Genomic DNA, 19,514 nt, shown 5'->3' with positions numbered 1-19,514 from the left:
CATTTTTCAATTACAAAAGAATGTTGTAAGACCCTGCCCCTCTGACACGCAGAGCAGTCAGGGTCCTGGCAGGAGAAAAGGAGACCTGACTCAGAAAACACTCATTGCCTCCATTCTTCTGCAATGACAACACAGGAATCCTGGTCCACAGTGGTCCTGATCATAAAACTCATGGGCTTTCACTGCACTTCCATGCTACCGGTGAAAGAACAGGCCCCAGCTCCGTTACAGGTATGTTCAGAGGTAGCTTTGGAGGAGGAGCAGGCATGTGTGAAAGCTACTTCTTGGGCTGAGCCAGCCAGGAGCCAGCTGCATGTTCTGAGGTATGGGAGAGAGCTAAGCACATCCCTCTGTCCTGCAGCACCCCAGCCCTCTGGTTCAGGGCGCATGACACAGCAGGGAAAAGAACGCTTGTCACCTGACTTAGCTGTAGGGCTGCATCTCTCATCTTTTCCTCTTTCACTAAGAACTGGGTCATTCCCAATTTGACATGGTAGGAAAACAGCATCAGCCTTAGGTGATTTGACTCAGCTCCCACAAGCCAGTAAGAAATCGAAGCCTCAGCATGTAGAAGAGCTGCTGTTCATTCAGACAAGCTGAGGACCATTTGGCCTCTTCTGGAAACCCCAACACATTGTTTTACAAGAAAGTGCTTGTTTATCCAAGCTAAATTCCTTGTCAGTCACCACTTCTGCCAGCCTGGCTCTCCCCTGAATGCCTCAGTGGTTAGGATGAAACAATGCTCCTGAAGTCAACCCATAAACATGTGCTACATCCCCTTCCTCTGATCTACAAGGCCAGTTACTCTTAAGAACAACATTAGATTGGTTTTATGCTATATGGCCTTAGTAAAGCCTTACTAGACTGTCTGCTCCTTGACCTACCAGTGCTCACAAACAGAATAACCAATGATTTGTGCCAGGATCTTTCTAGATAGCTTATTTAGTCTGGCTAATCTCTTCTGCACTGTTACAGTCCTGAATACTGGGCAAAGAGTCTTTCTTCCAGTCTTCTGACACTTCCCTACTCTGCCATCTGCCACAAACACCTGATAAACAACAGGAAGACAGTTTCATCCAGTCCTTTAAGTGCCCCAGGGCAAATTTCCCAAGGCTGAGCTACCTGAATACACCCCAGCTGTGCCAGTCCCCCTGTGCTCTCTCTGCTGTGACCCACAGCCCAGTCCCTGATGTCAGGCTGAAACTGTCCTCGCACACCGTGACCAGGTTCCACCTCTCACAAGTTGGCAGGGTCCTGGCTATGCCCTGCCAGGGAGAGCCAGCACTGGAGGCTGGGGCATGGGCAAGGGCAGGCAGTTGCACAAGAAGGGGCAGCAGCACATCTGATGGGAGAGACAGTCCCTGCTCTCTGCCACCTACACCCCATGGCAGGCCAGCACAGCTGCTCACAAGGCAGGTACTGATCTGTCATGGTTTGGAGATTGGCATTTAAAATTAACCTGCACAGATTGCAGGTCATTATAAAATGCCAAGGAAGAAAGATCAAGGTTCAGGAGCTGCTTTCTCTGTACAGAAGGATTTGACAGACAGCTGGAGGCTCTCAGTGGACCAAACAACAAAAGTCTAAACTTGCAAATTCAAACCTAAGTGAGGAGCCATTCCTAGCAGTGAATTAATTAATTAATTAAGAGCAGAGACTCTTGCAGATTCTCCTGTTGGACTCTGTGCCCCCAGTAGGTTTTTATGCAAAGTCTAACAGATGAATCAACACACAAAATCTTTTGAGATGCTGTCAAAGTAATTTTTTTCATTCACACATCCGTGAAGCAGAAAAAGGCAAACCTGGTTCCTATGTGGCTGAATGAACTAGTTAATCTCAGCAGATCAGTTTTGTCAAAATGCTGTATTTCATAATCTGAAAGAGCAATACGTTTAGTAATGAAAAACTGGCCTGTGAGCCTCTGTGTAAAAAAACAATTCTGGCAAAGCCATCAACAAAAGCGGTTTAAATTTGACTTTGCACTGAAACCAACTACCATACTGATAAAGTCACCTCACCTGCAATTAGTAGCTAATGGATGTGAGTGACCAGTAGTGTCCTGAGGTGCCTGATGCATATTTTGAGGCTTGGAGCCCACTAGAGCATGCTATGATGGGATGGGGGCTGCATCAGTATAGAAGTGAGGGCTTGGAGCCTGCAATAGCAAACCAAAGCCTTCCAGGCCAGCTTTATTCCCTAAAAACACCTGCCAGTAGAGAGAAATGCCGATACACAAAGAGTCTGGTGGCAGGGGGTGGAGAATGGGGAACAGTCTAATTGGCACAAAGTGAAGGCAGCATTAATTTTGGGACTCTGACCATCTATCTCTTTGAGCACTGACACGCCACCAGTCCTTGTTCTAAAGCTGACTCTCCAGCTGTCCACATCGATCTCAAAGATTCAGCAGGGAATAAAAATGAGCATTTAGGTTTTGCAGCAGAAGAAAATGAACAGTTTTACAACAAACAGCCACTTACACTGCAAATACAATTTCAAAGCCACTTTAAGAAAGCTCCTACCCACTTCACCCTGCTCAAAGGTCCTTCTGGGTGATGGCAAAGAGACTTATGCTAATTTGGTGTCTTTACACCCCTTCAATTGCCCTGGCCACAATGAAGAAAGACAGGAAAGACCTTGTCCCAGCCCTGCAGAGCTAGTAGGGTCCCCATAAGGCATGGATAATCCCCCTGGGCTACTGCAGAAGGGTAGGAGGAAAGACTCAGATGCAGCAGGGACATCTGTAGTCATGCTCACTGTCCGGACACCGCCAGGCAAAAGCATCAACAGATGAGAGGCCTGCTGGCACCCCTCATTCATGCCCTACAAGGAGAGGCAGGACTAAGTCAAAAATACCCAGGGAAATATTTACAAACCTGAAAGGTTTAATAAGCCTCTTGTCTGAAAAATCATTCATGTTTTAAAAATGGAGGTTGGCTTTTGATTCTAGTCAATCCTAAATGGGCAGCAAGTTTCTGCAAATTGCTCTGTGTACACTCACACACGTGCCAGCACTAAGGAAATGCTTCTCTCTTAGCTCAGAAAGGATGGGCAGCAAGACCAGCTGGCAGAATAACCTTGGCACATTATCCTGTGAGCGAGATACAACAGAAAGCTGGTCTTCAAGACTTCTCATTCAAAACAGTTGTACAAACAGTAAAATAGGTTTATATAAGCAGGAAAGAGCACACTTGCTTCCTGAGCAGCAGCACAAACCATTAACTAACTTCCTGAAGGTTTGGGTTGTTTCAAGTATTTCACATCTTGAAAGGTCAACAACTAATGGGGAAAAGCCCTGGAGCATACGTCTGATGAGTTTTCTCTGCAGAGTGAACACTTGGATGGCATCTATCTTGTGGCCATCAATTTTTACTAAAGATGGTTATAACATGACCTTCCTCTTGCTGCGCTTGTAATGAAGAACACAGCTCACAAAAACATGAGAGCAAATGAACTTGTACTGTGTAAAACCCTGTGATACAACCCCTGGGATTCTCCTTTTCACACAGGACATTTCACAGGGTCATAGGATTAGAAGGCAATTCAGGTTGAAAGAGACTCACAGAAGTGTCTAACCTTCTGCCTAAAGAAGGGTCAGCTCTGAGGACCAAGAAGAAATTTCAGGTATGACTCCCAGTTTTACGTGTTTCAATTTTTTTTTCTGCTTTAAACATAAGTTTAAGATGGACTTAAAGCAAACTCCCAAAAGCAAATGCTGCCCTCTGTTCTTACAATAAGCTGACGAATATCCCCACATTTCCCATACCCTAAATGTAAGTGTCCAGGTATTCAAATCCACCTCCATTTTTTTTTAATTTCCAAAGCAGGTCTCTCATCCCAGTTAGCTTTTTCCTTCTTGTCAGGCTTTTACCATTTACAGCACAAGGTGTTCTCTTTTATGAATCTCTGTTTATGATCTTTCTGGAATAAAATGATCAGCAAGCAGAGCAGGAGACTAAGGAAATTAACCAGAACATGATGGAGAGCAATAGTAGCAGTTACTATCCACTGCACCAGTGGCAGAATGTGCACACTTGGGTTATTTATGAAGAGGTAGTGCTGTCCAAAGCACATGTCCAGCTGCCAAAAAACACATTTTATCATAATGACCCTGATATTTACAGCTTTTATTAAATCCCTGCCTCCTGGATTCATGGGGATTGAGAGATTTTTGTATTCTAAAATGCCCCGATTTCCAAGTCAGTCTTAAGGGGCTCATACACATTTGGATGTTTTGGACATTAACATCAGCTTGAATAAGGATAAGTTTTTAACAGAATATGCCAGGCATCTCTTGAAGGCTGCATTAGGGCCTGATTTTAAAACCACCTCCAAGCAACCTTCAAATTTTGCAGGCATGATCATGTACCGATGCCAACACAGAGGCCGTTTGCAAACACGAGGCCTTTAATGTTTTATTTTCTGGCTTCATGTCCTGTATTTTTCTGTTCTGGAGAATCATAGAACTTCCTGCTAATGCAGATTTTTTTCCCAGCATTAATGGAGCCTGCCCTTTGTGAGGCACTGAGTTATTCACAAGAAGTGCACTCTGCTACAAAGTGGAATATGTCCAGAATAGAAATGGCTGTAAACAACTATTTATTCCACTTCCCCTGCAGATCTAGAAGATTCTGTTCAACAAGAGCAACTAAGCTGTATCTCAGACACACCCTGCTGCAGCCAGCATGGTTAGTAGCTAACATGGTGGGTCAGTATCTCTATCAGCATCAGTCCTGGCCAGCCTACCGCAATGGGAAGGCAGCTCTTGGCTTGACCTGTCCTGCTAGGCAGCCCAGTTTTGGGCTGCTCCTGGTTGATGGCCACTCTTCTCAGAGTTTGGGATAGAAGGGATAAAGCAGAATTATGTCCTAATAACTTAGGTTTTATTTAGGATTACTGAATTAGATCCAATGATAGCCAAGGTGAGATGCCCTAGGTGCAGTGCTGCCAACTCAAACAGGCTTTTGCCTTATCAGTAGCCTTATATGGACTCCATTCAGGTCCATGGATGCTGTGGCTAATGTGGCTAGGACAAGCTGTCAGTCGGATGGGAAGACCCCATGGCACAAACTCTTGCCAAGTCCACAGCAGTTTCTCTGCAGTAGGTAAAGCTCTGAGAATGAACCCAAGTGGCGTGAAGCATCTCTAGAGATGAACTATCAGTGCCAAAACTTGACCACATAAATAAGAAATCCAAGTACACAGGGTGTTTACCCTCCATCTGCTCATGCTGCCCAGGATGAATCCCTGCCTGCAGACATCTCCATCCTCTTCCCCACAGTTAGGCACAGCTGGGGTACCCACAACTCTCTGCCCTGCTCACCCCAGCACTCAAGCAAAGCTGTGACAGCCAGCAGAACCATTGCACACCTGATGTCACTTGTGGAAAACAAGTCAGAGGGTGTGACTGATGCACTCGCTGCCTTCATGCAGGCCCTTCATTAGGTGTATGGGAGACTGGGGACAGACAGATCCACAAAAGAAGGACCCCATCCTGACCCTGACTGTGAGGGAAGAGCATCAAATTTCAATAGGCTGTGGCATCCTGGGCTTTCCAGGGAGACCAGATGACCCAATGAAGAGATTTCTATTGCTTAGGAGAGACAAATTCACAGCCTGAGCCAGCGTATCAGTGAAATTATTTTCTTGCTATAACATAAAGGTTAAACTCCAATAAAGTAGCCAAGGCATCAATTCAATGATAGGGATACATAAAGGCCATCCTTTTGCTAGAGTAATTTTGGCCAAACTTCACAGACTTTCCAGTTTATACCAGCTAAACATAAAGCCCATGGTAACAGAGCAATGTGTTCATACATTACCAAACCAGTATTGATGGATAGCTACATGTCCTGGGTACTTGCCAAGCCCATATTAACCATCTGAACTACTGCAATGGATGACTAGATGCAAAAATATAACTGCCATCATGTCAATATTAGGATTGGTCTACGCAGTTCACTACCAAACTATTACTCTTAGAGACAGCCCCACATGGTGGAAAAATGTTGATCTTACTTAATTGGAACAAAGTTCTATTGGCTGACCCTGGGCATATTACTAAAATTGATTTTTTAATATCAGTGTACGTATATAACCACTTTATTCTGCTGTTTCTCTACACCTTGAAAATTCGGAACTAATGCCCTGATATCAGCTCATATAGGGCAGTTCTGATCATCTCTGCATCCCCAGGGATGTACGGGGGATTTCATATCGAGGAAGTTCAGTGTTTTAATCATACCATGTGCAAGCTGCACACCTGCACTCATATGGTTAACAGGAGAGCAGGGAGGGACTTGTATGCATTTGGAACACCTACTTTGAGAAGGACTGAGAGATTAATGCCCAGGGATATGTATGCCAAAGGCAGGAAAGCACAGGAGAGGACGGGCTCCTGCTGACGGCTCCCTGATACGCTCAGACGGGATTGGGCTGGCCCATTCCCACGCTCAGCCCTAATCTCCTTTGACTTTCTCTCAGCTTGAATCAGAGCAGTATTGCTCCCAGCCTCTCACCTGGCCATCAATGGTGACTGCAGCAAACACCGTGGAGGAGTAAGTAGACCATGCAACATCCCCTACAGCAGTACCCAGGTCAAAAACAAACATCGGAGTCCTATAAAAAAAGACACAGAGAAAAGAATTCATGGAAACACATCACAGTCCGCAAGTGTAACACTGAGCCATGAACACTTGGGTGTTGCACAAGTGTGAGATGGGGTGTTTCTCTATGCCAGATAACAGGCAGGGTCTGAGCCAAATGCAAAGCAAAGCTGAGCAGCAATAAAAATGGGTCAGGATTTGACCCACTGCAATGAGAAGAGAGGTGGCATGTTTCTTTCTTTCTTTCTGAAAGCACTTTGAAAGCTTCTTCCCAACACACATAGCAAGATGGAGTCTCTCTGGTCAATATTAATAATCATATGGGAAGAAGTTATCTTACTTTTCTGGACTTCTGACAACAACATTGAATATTACAGCAGTATTGGCAACAGGAGATATGTGACTCTGACTGATTCACAACAAAATCAATTTCCTGATTGAAACCAGACATTCTTTAACCACTAACCCTGAACTTCATTCCATATTTTAAAGTGTTCCAATTTTTTTTTTTTTTGGCTTCTCTAGCTCTTAGCAGGTTTCTGGCTCCTGAAGCTAAAAGCTGGCCCCTGACATTTCTCTGTAGTATTTCTCTGCCACAGTAGGTCCTGCCTGAAGGAAGGCAGGCCCTGTGCTGAGCTACACTGTTTGGCATGTTCCTGGGGCAGGCACTGCTAAATCTTATATCTCATACCTGGGGAGTATAAATTTGAGTAAAAAAACAAAAAAGCAATAAGCATTATCAACACCTGGGAGGGAAACTAGACTGAGGTTTGAGCAGAGTCAACATGTGCTGCTGGCATGTCAGCTGGACCTCCTAGCCCACACCAGGACCAAGCAGGACCTACTTGATGGTGTGATCCCAGATCTTGATTGTCCAGTCAGAGCTGCAGGAAATGAAGACTTTCAAGTGGAAGGGATTCCAGCTGATCGAGTCCACAGCCATGTGATGGGCATCAAACACATCCAGAAACTGGCTTGAATAGTTTTTTGAACACTGCAATGGAAAGAACTACTCAGTAATCAGAGTTAGACCTCCTGAAGCTTAAATTCCTGCAGAAAGACGCCTCTGAATACTCGTACAGCCTCTCAGGATCTTTCAGGCTGGCTGGGAAGAGGTGGCTGGTACCCACAGGTGCTACAGAAAATCAGTAATTTAGCACATGCTGTTTCACCCCACTTGCAGACAACATCCTGCTCCCCTCTGCAACACACAGAGATAGGAATTGAAGTTGTCTGGTTGGATTTAAACAGCAGGCCTCAGAGACCATTCTCCACTGTGGGAGCTACATCGCCTTCCTGCCAGCCCACGCTCCTGCTGTGCTTCTCCTGTGTAAAAGGTTCACAAGCAAGGCAGGGGAGAACATCCCTGTGCTGCTCAGGAGCACTGTGTGCTCACAGTACTGTGTGCATTTGAAGTGTCACAGTTAAAACCTCCAGTAACAGCGCTGTCAGCACAAGAATGTCCTACCAGTTCCTTTGACTCTAAGGAGTTTGGGAACATGCTCTAAGTCCTTTCCTGTCACCAGCCCAGACAGCCTGCTTAGAGAGCCTGCCCCATTGCACAACTCTGCAGCTCTTTCTGTTGTGCCACTTGAGACTTCCCAGAGGGGTGTGAGAACCACAGAGGTTGTCCAGGACTCAGGCATGTCCCTGACAGGCCAGAGGGCCCCACTGAATGGCAGCCAACAGCAGCCTGTGAACTGGACAACGCCTACACACACATGCAAAGGTCAGACCAGCAGCATCACAGCCATGGGTGCTGCTGAATTGCAAAATAAAGGATGTCTGCAAGAGCTGGAAAACATTTGGGACCCCTGGAAAAGTCCAGTTGTGTGTGAGCTTATGAAGCAGGGAGAAATTACATCTAACTGGCTGACAGGGCACTTGATCCAAATCCGGTCAGCTCTGTGTACACAGAAATTTTAGGTTATCACCCCCAAATCTCCTTCCCTCCAAGCACATTCGAAGCTTCTTCACTAGCAACAAGGACCCCAACTCACATGAAATGTCCTTTTGCTTGTGTTCTCACACACAAGCTGCATCTATACAGCAGCTTGGAGTTGGTTTCAGGATGTTCTGTTGGTTTGCCTCAGTACTGTCAAGACAATGACTTTTCAGAACCTTTCATTACTCCCTACTGAATGCAGCACCACATCATCTGCCCAAGCAGCAGGATTGCTGAAGTGTTACTTTAATCCTTGCAAACCAAAGATCTAACTAATCATAAGGCTTAACTGTTTATTACAAGTGACACTTATTGTCTGGGTACTGTTCACTGGTGCAGGTACTGGAATAAGGGTGCTAACCATTCCCACAGTAGCAGCTCCTACATCCCTGAGAGGCTTGTTGTGGTAGGAAATGCAAACAAGAAAGTGGCTCACGTCCCACTGAGATTTACTGACAGTGTCTATAGCTTGCTAATAGTTTGTTGTATTTTCTGTTTTGCTGTCCCTGCATTTAATTGTGGGACAGAAATCTCCTTTAATGTCACGTTTCATAACGTTACTTCATAATTCTTAATGTTCAGCCATCAGGAAAATCAGTGGCTTGTTTTGAAAGTCACTTTGCTGGAAACAGACAGAACAGGTCACAAGTAATTAACACAAGAGAGAAGCTGCTTTATCCATCTGTCCTTTCAAGTGTGTGGATTGAAGGTCCCTAATACCTGAGAACTTTGAAGAGCGAGATGTTAACCAGATTTGCCTGCCTCCAACAGAACTGTAATGCTCAGCACCCTGTTTTCAAAGGCTTGTGGGGGCTGAGCCCTTGATCAGTGCAGCTCTCTGGGCATCGGTACAGGAGATCCATCACACTCTGGGATGTGCTGACCCACAGCACTGGCTTTGCAGTCTCCATGACACGAAAGGGATCAGCATTTTTTTCTGTGAAATCAGCAGCAAAAAGATTTCTGTAGGACATATCCCCACCTGTGTCCCTTGTGAGAAATGAACCTTGCATGCATGTTTTAGCCCAAAGGCATCCGCTGTGCTCTGGCAGTTCCTGCCAGCTCCACTCCACATTCACCACAATCTTTATCGTTGTCTCTGAGTGCAAGACAGGGCTGCTTTGTCCCAACGATGCATTTTGAAGAAACACCACAAACTTGGAGTTTCTGAGCTAACTAGAACTGCTGGTAAAGTCTTTCCCTATTATTCAGTTCAAGAACCCTACAGTTATTAGATACGTCAGGATGAAAACAAAACCTCAGGATTATGTGACACCTAAGTCCTGACAGGATAGCTTTGAAGAGGATGACTAGATTCAGAGAGAAGGAATTTGTGCAGCCTATCTGATCCCCTAGAGCACTGCTTCAATTTGCTGAGAGTGTTTTTCTCCTACTTAAATGATGGTAGACGTGTTTGAATGGTAAACAGTATTTTTATGATGAGACAGAAATGCAAAAGTACATCTATGGCAATACCGGAAATCAGTCAAAGATGACTCTTGACAAGGCTACAAAACATGGGGGAGGAATACTGGGAAAAAAGGAGAACTCTGAGGACACAGAACTTACGAATAATCTTTGTTAACAGCACTTCAGCTTACGCTAGACGTTAGTCTGACACAAAACTCTCCCACATACATGGTAAATGGATGGTTATTTGTGTCCTTATAAGGTAGAGGGTTTCCTCAGTTCACTAACAGGAACACTTGAGAAGCTACGCAATACAGAAATCCAAAAGCAATTTTTTTCAGAGAAGATTTGCATCTGGCAACAGAAAGACAGCGATGCCCAACACTGGCACTTTCAGGCACCTCAGGACATCCAGATCCTCTTCAGAAACCACTGACACAAATGTGTTCCATGTTGTGGTGGACAGGCTGTCACCAGCAACACCAGAGGCTCTCCTGGTTTTAGCTTAGTGACTGCTTATAAAGATCTGTACCAGAAATGCTGGGATTTGCAGAAGGGCTTACAAGTAGAAACTGAGGCACGTGAATACATCAGGAGGAACAACAGGAAATAGTAAAAGAAAGAACCTGTGGCAATTGATGAAAAACAGTCAGTCCAGGGACTAGACAACCAGACAGAACACAGACAGAAGCCCCAAAGATAAGGTGGTGAAAAGATGAGGAACAGAACTCAAACCATTAAATATCCAGACAAGGAAAACAACTTTGCCTAAGACAAAGCAAGACAAAACACTGAGGCAAAAGATCTCTCTATTACTAAAGGGTCACTGGATGTCAGAGCCTGTCCAGAAACCATTTTGTCATTCTCTTTTAGGGAAAACTCAAGATATGTGACAAGGATTCAACAGCCAGCATCCTTTGTCATCTGTAATAATAATAGTCATCCTGTCCCAAACAGAAAGATACAAATGTTCTAGTACGCAGTGTTAGAGAATGAGTATGAGTGAAAAAATAGTTTTGTTTAAAATGAGAATAACTTCTTTCTAGTCAATCTTGCCCTCATTTGTTACGCTCTCAAGAAAATTACCTAACACTGAAAAAACCCAAAACCTTTCTTACGTGAATGTATTCAAATGTCCTCACAATTTTTCTGTTGAAGACCTGTTTATTGGAAATAATTCTGACCAAAGACTTGAAGTCACAATGTTTCAACATAAGTCTCAGAGACCATACTTTTTGATACCAAGCTGAACAATTCCTAAACAGCAAGTAAGATATGAAAAAAAGAATTCAGAATTGCATTACAGAATCATATTAATGCAGAAACAGTTTCTCCTCTACAAAAAAGGGCAATAGATAGGTCTGTGTGTAATTTAGATAATGATTTCTTGGCTTCCGAAACACTATTAACTAAGCCATTTTCAGAACTTCAGCATAATTGTTCTGCAGCTAAAGAATTAACATATTATCGTGCTATTTGTGGGCATGCCTGGTCTCTGGAGAAATAAAAAAAAGTTTCCCTGGAATTCACTTTCCAATTTATTTAATAAATAATCTAAAATTCGGCCCATGAGGAGAGCAGCCCATGTTTGATCCCTGACTCAGACAGCATGTGAGGAATCTGTCCCTCTCACTCAACATGCACTGGAGCTGCTCAGGCTACTGGGGGACTGTCCCTGCTCCCAGTATCCGAGTAAGACTGTGGGAGGCAGTCCACGGGCAGCTCCAGTAATGGGTTCAGATGTGCAGTGTTTCAATAAAGAATATGATGAAGGTGCATGGTAGTCCTTGAGAAATGTTTGGAGCAGCAGCCAACCCCAAAACTTCTGAAACTGCTTGTAGCAAACTCTTGCGGAATGCTAAAGGTGCAAGCACTCTTCCCCATGTTTTTTGTACATACAGTGGAAGCCTGCTCATGCTAGATACACGACTTCCCTTCCCTGTGTTAACCCCTACAGTCTGATTGATGATAGCCTCTTCCTGGCCATGGGAACAACAGGATTTTATGTGTTTATCATGTTTACACATTTATCATGTGTTGCATGATCTGAGAATGGTCACTTTCACTGAGGCTCACCAATGCAAGAATGCTGCTTACCAGTAACCCTGAAAAAGAAAGGGGAGATGCTATGTAACAGTATCTTTCTACATTTGTCCACTTAAGAACTGCTAAAATATCTGTGCGGCTTCATGGCTTGGATCACTTCTTATGTTAAAACCCTATCCTAAATCTAGTTTCACTGAAGATTATTCAAGGCAGAAATACCTACAGCTTTTTCAATGTCGAATTCTCTCCTGTCCAGTGATCCTCCACGAAGAGTTTCCTTTCCTGAGTAACTCAGTCAGGACACCATCCTGAATATTTCTCCTGATGGCCCCCACCTCACACTGACATCCACTGCCACACTCACCTACATCCATCACTCACCCAGCCACAGAGGAAGTTAAAACCTGTGGTTCCTTACTGCCTTTTGCTCAGGATTAGACACAACAGGGCCCCTAAATTTAGAGTGCAATACCCAGGGTACCAACTCCTGTGGGTGATCAGACAACTCAGAACATCTGCCCATGAGTGTACGGATGTTTTCAGGATGTGTCCTGAAAGCGTCAACAAAAAAACAGTACACCTGCCCACTGCCCAACAGCTCAGCTGCCCACTCCTCCCACCTCCCTTCTGCACCTGTCTTGTCCAAAGCAAGTGAGCACTACTCAGAATTCCTCCCTAGACACTGCCTGGCAGAGGGAGAAATTTCAATCAGCATCATCCCCCTGCAAGGAATACATATTTGTTAAGTACATCTTCCCTAAATGATTGATACTGATTTCAAAATATGATTTCCTTTGGGTCCTTATTCTGTTTCAGGTTAATTTTGCAGGTGGGATATGGGGGAAGGAGTTTACATCATCCTCTAGGGATGGCTGGATGTATCTGATCTGCATGTCAGCCTCCTGCTGATTGTCCAACCCCCAAGATGATGGGCTGTGGCTACAGATTTAACAGAGCCCCAGAGCCAGCTCAGAAGAATGGTGTGCAAATAACAGTTGTATTAAGAAGGAGCTACTGGCTTTATTTTCAAGGCTAAATACAGCAGAACTCAAAACTTCCTATTTTTAACTCGCTTTCTCAAGAAAACATGAGGCCTGTGTCCTTCTGTGTACTCATCTCTCTTCACAAACAACTTTTGCCCTCACTGTCATTTTCAGCCAAAGCTGGCTGGATGTGGGACGTGGTAACATTAAGGTCTTACACACTCTGTGAAAAGCAAAGGCCACAGAGTACAAAACATCTGGGCAGTGCCCCCAGTATGGGAAGGGCAAGCACAGCTTGGCTGCTGCCCTCACCATGTGTCTGGAGCTCGCTGGCTGACAGCTCCTGCCTGGCACTGGGAACCAAGGCACCAGGCTGCCAGAGGGCACTGGAGGGGAGGTAGCCAGCACCGTCTGCAGGATTATAGTGTGGAGGTGGCATCACTGATCTGGGAACAGCGTGGGGTGACCAGGAGGAGGAAGGTTTGAGGATATAGCAATGGACTGGAGATAGGAGAGCAAGGAGAAAGCGGGACTGGGAAAAGGATCTAGAAAGGTCTTAGATGTCTTTTCTAACCTAAATGATTCTATGATTCTATTTGATTTTGGAAGGGAAGGGCTGCAGGACACTAATCCATAGGAAATATGGCTTTATTAGCCTCACTGCTCACAGGATAACAGGTCTAAAAAGGAAAAGAGCTGATATTTTTCCTGCCATTTCCCCCTAGTCATGAGGATTGAGGATCAATGCCTTTTAACTTCTGCTCTGATCCTACGTAGCCCTTTGCTTGCACAGCTGCAATCTGCAAAGCATTTTCTGGGATGCAGTTTGCATGAAAAACGTTTCTGCAAAATAGGGTCTTAATTGGGTCTGTGCAGAGAGCTCCCTGTGACCCTCTGCAGTGCTGGTCTGGTCTCAGGCTCACCACAGGCATCCCAGGGCAGGACCAGGCTTTGAAGCTGTACTTTGTTACCACCTGAACAAACAGTTCACATGATGAGCCTGAAAGACACACATGGGTCAGGGGATGTAAAACAAAGGATAAAGAAATCATTTTTACCTTGTAGATCTTTCCCTCTTCAGTACCAACAAGAAACAAGTAGTCTATCTTTTTGTGAAAATCAAATGATGTCCCGCTGCCTGCTAACAAAAGAAAGGTCTGTCACACAGAGAATTGGTTCAGCTGGCCAGAACATGCTTCCTGCCTATGGTAAACACACACTGCCTGCGTTTTCAGAAGTGATTTATTAGCCAGAAGCTCCCAAAAGAAATCAAAGCCATCCCTTCTGCTAAACTTTCCAAGCTGTGCCTGTCCCCAAGACCTGCAATTTGAACAGCCACCACAGAGACATGTAAAAGGGCACTGAAAGAACCAGAAGGGAACTAGAAAGCCACTTTAGTGTAGAATTCATTTTGGTAAGAGTTGAAAATGCCTGGTGCAAATGTAAACATCGTGAGGATCTGGCCCACCTCCTATTGGGGAAGAACAGATCTTTTCTGTTTGTTTAGTACTGTAAGTAGTTTCCTATGCATAAAAGAGCCCAGTGAGAAAACACCCCATCATACCTTCCTGTGCTCTTTTTACCCTTAATTCAGAATCCATATAGCAGGCTCACTTCAGTAAAACCAATAGCAAAGAATGTGATTTGGGAAGAAATCCTGTGCTAGGGACAGAAGGATCCTGTTGATGTCAAAAGCCCTGAATTGTGCAACATTGTGAACTATGTTTAAAACAGGTGTCAACCACAAACAGGATGTGACTCATTGAGATTTTGTGGCTTCTGCTCCTGAGGCAGATGCATCATCATACAAGAAAGCCAGTTCACATGTTGGTGAAAGAAAATTTCAGCAGGGTTCTTGAGCAGGAGATGGGATGTCTGTCGAGTGCCAGAGGTACTTGAGGTTGTCCCTACCAGCAGGGACACCCACAGAAACCATCAGATGAGAAACAGGAACAAGCAGACAAGGCTCAGAAGCACACAGTCACAGAAACTTTCTGCAGAGGCAGTCGTCTTAAGCATTATGTCTTTAACATTAACAAAATGTAGTTCTCAAAGGAATTGTTATGGTAATTCCAACTCTCTAATACCATCTGCATTTTTAGCATTCAAATAGGTTGTTAAATATTCAAGACAAGTCTTTGAAAATCCATTTCCCGGTAACATTAACAAATAATCCCAAAGCCCCGGAGAGTTCTGCAGTGTGCTGCTTTAGCTGCTTTCTTGCAACCTATGTGGCACTGAAAAGCTTCCCACAGACTTCTCAGCAGTTACTAGCCTAGAAACACAGCAATTCTTAAATGCAGAGCAAGGCCCTGCTTGAAACACAGGTCCCGTCTTCTCAGCCAAAAGCAGGTGTAGAAGGATGATAAGAGGATTCCTCAAGGACTTCCTTGTGTTATTCAGGACCTCCAGAGCTGACTCATCCCATCCTATCTCAAGCACAGGATGATCAGGATGAGAGGATTCAGCCTAGAAGGACTGCACTGACTCCACTATATGCAGAGGGAGCCTCACATAGTAGCTCAGAATAGATGCCATGTTTTTACAGAGCCCAAACTCAATAAAGGTCATCCCAATGCTGGCTGGGTGAACTGTGCACCCAGGAAAGGGCAGAGGTTGCTTTTTACCTTGATTTTGCCAGCCCAGATCAATGCCTGACAGTAAGAACAAAACTGAGTTTTGATATATACAGGTATGTGCTTTGTCCACACAGAGATAGCCAAGAAAAAGGGACACTTTTTCAATTAATGTTCAATTCATCTTTTATGCAAGTAAAGGCAATATGTAACCAGCAAAACTTGACTCAGTTAGTGGCCATTGCTCCAGACAGACTTTGCCATACTACATGATGAAAGCAAGGAGGCGTAACCCTCCTTTAGCTCCTATCCATCTCAACACCCCACTCCCAATTTAATTTCCCAGAATGACTGATTAGAGGCTTTGTGTCAGTAATTAATCAGTATGGCAAGGACTTGGGCTCTTACCAAGCGTTTGCAGCTGCAGCCCCTCTGGCCCTTGCACTGCTGTTCCGTCTCCTGACAGCTTGATGACATCCATGTGAACCAGCTCATTCTGCAGGCAGAGGAGATTCCACATGAATAGCATGCTTTGCAGCAACAATACAGAGACATTCAGTACTTTGAAATGGCAAATTTTATGGAGGAATTTTAAAAAGCTGTCCAAAAGTTGCTTAATGTTTCACATTTGGCAGCTTGCTAACATGCTGCATTCCATAAAACCTTCAGAAAACTGATGCTTTGGTGCACTGGAACTGAGAGCCACGGGTACATTACCTCGACATGTGCACTTGACCTGGAAAATTTCGAGTTTCAGGTCAATGTTTTTTAGTGGAGGTTGACATAGTCAGCTTAAATCATTGTGTTTAGTTAAATCACCCTGTGTGGTTTAAGATGGATATTTCATATTCTCATGGAGCTAACTAAAGCCCCATGCTAATGAATAGTAACTTATCATCTTGCCAGTCCTTACTTCTTAATATCTTCTTGTTATCCCCAGAGCAGCCTCAGCTCAAAATACTCACAACTTCACAGGCTCTGATATTCAAGTAATATCTAGCAAGCAGTTCACCCCAAGGGAAAAGTGCCCCATGTTTTTGTTCTCAGCAGAGCTCTAAAGAGCTCTAATGACATGGCTGTGCAAGGAGGTGCATGAACAGAGGGCCAAAAGGTTGTGTCCCAAAGAGTTTATGGCTGAGGTGGGAGACAGAAGAGAGATGAAAATAGACACAATGTGGGTAAATACAAAGAAACCACCAGAGGGAGAGATACATTCTCAGACTAGCTTTGGGAGTCAAAATACCACTGCAGGATGGAGTTGGCTGTGACTATAAGAACACCCTGGGGCTCCAGAGGTCTCTTCAAACCCCAACCATTCTGTGGTTCTCTGACTATGTGGTAAACAGAATAAACAACCAATGACTAGTGAGCAGTATAAGCTGTGGACTGGATAGTATAATGAATCTGCAAATATCCTACTGAAGCACTGTGGGAACAAAACATAACTTCTTAGCTCAGTGAATTAAGCTGTAGTTGAAGCTTCTCTTAGCCCAGAGCAGGACTCAGGTGGAAAAAGAGATTTTTCCTGGCTGTGCCAGTGCGGGAAAATTTGGAAATATATCCTCTGAGAGAAGGCAGGTTACAACCACTCCTCCCCCAGCAGGTTCAGGAAAAAATTAATTTTCCTCGAAGGAAAGTGAAAGAGGTAAAAACTATTTATTTAACAAACACACAGAAAAAGGATAATAATGCTAAATAATAAAACTTCTTGCTGTGGGGAGAAATCTGGGAAAATCTCAGAGTCCTTCTGTAGGTAGCCTCTCTCCTCCTTGGAGCTGGGACAGGGTGGGCCCTCCTCCAGGGCCTCCAACTCGGTGGAAAAAGTCCTGATGTGTTCTGATGTGGAAACAGTCCAAAAAAGAAGAAGGGAAAAAACCCGAAGTCCCAGGAAAACAAAAGTTCACCTCTCCATCTCCCTCTGGAGAAAAAAAAAGCTGAAAGCTGGCTGGAAAGCAAGCAGTGCTTCCTCCGCTCTGTACCGCAGAAAGCAGAACGCAGAGGAGGCTGTGTATCTGTGTCCTTGAAACATGAAAATAAACTGCAAACCGCCTTGAAAGTTTTGCTCAGTTTTTTCTCTCCCCCCTCTCAGGCTCAGTTTAAAGGCATAGAAAGGCACAAAATTAATAGGCATAGGGCAGCAAAATGGGATACACACCATAAAGTCACCCCAAGACACCGGCAAAGTCAACCCCAGGAATTCCCATGCTGGGGAATGTGGGAGAAGACTTTGTGAGCATCTGTTTAGCACTGCAGCTGAGAGGGGACAATGTTCTATAAGGCATTTTTATCATATTCCGGGGGTACAAATTCACAGAAGATTCAACATAGGTCAAAACCCATAAAGTAATGTACTTCCTTCTCACCAATTCTCACTGCTGGACACCCACATGCCCTGGCCTATTGATGGCAATAAATTGTTCACTGAGAGAGCAGCAAGAAGCAGCACAAACTCCTGCAGAGCTCCGCCCTAGTGACTCTTCTTACAGCACATTAGTTACAAGCCTGATTCAGTGGGTAAAGGCAGGAGTGATGCTAAGAAAGAGGCCACACATGCTGATGTACATATGCAAGAATTGAAAAGAGCAGTGTCCAGAGCAATCAGGAGCAGAGCATTTTCTGCTGCACATCCAAACAGGAGTGCTGCTGGGCTGTTGGGAGTGCAGTCAGAACAAGCTGAGCAGGCACTTGCCCCTGCTCAGGCTCCCAGTTCTGCCTGCTCTCCAGAGAGCATGTGCCCTGTCCAAGACATGAGGCTGGTCTGAAGTGCAGCTTTGGAGCTGCCTGCAGTTGGTCATGTTGAAATACCCAGTGTGTCAGGCCTGTGATCTGGGTAGGCCGAGAGATGTGCTAGCACACTATCTCTGTGTTCTGGTAGCAAGGCAAACCTCAAGAAACCTTCATTCTAAGCACACACTTTTCTGCAGCCTTCCTCTGAAGATCTACCCCAACACCTTCACCTGGCAGAGGCCCCTATGGACAGTTTCTGCAGGCCCTCTCCTTCACAAAGGACCCTGTTTGTGCAGACTCCCCTGCTGTGCTGGTTTTATCTTGTACCCAGCTTTGCAGCATGAAAAACACTTCTCTTCCTGGGGCTCTTTGTCACCAGAGCTGTTCACATATCCCTCTGGGTAAACAGCCTGCTGACAATTTGGCCTTCCAGGAATACTGAGCAATAATATGTTGCTTCTGCCGAATAATTGTAGAGCACTTTGTAAGCATTAGTGAATCAGGCCTTACAGCTGCTGTTTTCCCCTTAGTTCTTATCAGCCTTAAGTGATGAAGCAGGCCCAGAGCTGTTCAGTAATTTAGCTGTAGGTCACACAGGAGGGGGTGAACTACAACTACTAATCAAACCTGAGATTGCTGAGCATCAGCCAGAGAAGCAGTGCCATGCTTCATCCCAAAGAGTTCTTTGAAGTGTCTGTGACATTTCTACTTTTTGATAGGCAATGTGTGCATCCAACGTGGGGGAGTAGAGTCATCCAGCAGCAGAAGTCCTGCATCCTTTCTTGATGTTTTACATCTTTATGAGGACCCAAGGTCAAGTCAAGACAGTCTAAGTACACAGAACTCAAGTGCTTTTTCATGAAATTTGCCCAAAGTGACTGTGCCCATTTCTAACAGAGACGATCACTATGGTTAAGGCAGATCAATTGTCCCTGGCTAACATTTGACAACTCTTCTATCCAAATCTTGAGTGTGGTTTGCCAAATATTTAGCTGGAAGAAAGAATGAAATTATTCACTTTGTGCTCTTGGCTTTGGAAGTGTCAAACAGCTACCAGTGTTTGAAGCAGCTTTACTGCTGGATAGTCTGGTCAAAAAGATTAACAAAGCACTTTTTCATTTATACCCTATTTGCACTGTGGTTTTGTAGAATAGAAAACCTCTGGAGTGTCTTCAGTTTTACTCTAAATGAAACCCAGAAAAAGCTCTTGTAAAACTGGAATTCA

At 44.6% G+C, this 19,514-nt stretch overlaps 1 protein-coding gene across 1 annotated transcript in view; it reads right to left on the bottom strand.

Moving 5' to 3' along the window:
• DNAI1 (dynein axonemal intermediate chain 1) overlaps positions 1 to 19,514 on the bottom strand; it is a 139,376-nt gene that overhangs the window by 35,060 nt on the left and 84,802 nt on the right. Inside the window, exons 15-18 of the mRNA XM_069001410.1 lie at positions 15,971 to 16,058; positions 14,045 to 14,124; positions 7,448 to 7,596; positions 6,516 to 6,615 (exon numbers count right to left, since the gene is read on the bottom strand). Of these exons, the coding sequence (XP_068857511.1) occupies positions 6,516 to 6,615; positions 7,448 to 7,596; positions 14,045 to 14,124; positions 15,971 to 16,058 (417 nt within the window). The remainder of the gene's footprint in view (positions 1 to 6,515; positions 6,616 to 7,447; positions 7,597 to 14,044; positions 14,125 to 15,970; positions 16,059 to 19,514) is intronic.

The sequence above is a fragment of the Aphelocoma coerulescens genome (assembly GCF_041296385.1).
Source record: "Aphelocoma coerulescens isolate FSJ_1873_10779 chromosome Z unlocalized genomic scaffold, UR_Acoe_1.0 ChrZ, whole genome shotgun sequence".
NCBI lineage: Eukaryota > Metazoa > Chordata > Aves > Passeriformes > Corvidae > Aphelocoma > Aphelocoma coerulescens.
This window is presented reverse-complemented; position numbering and strand designations above follow the sequence as displayed.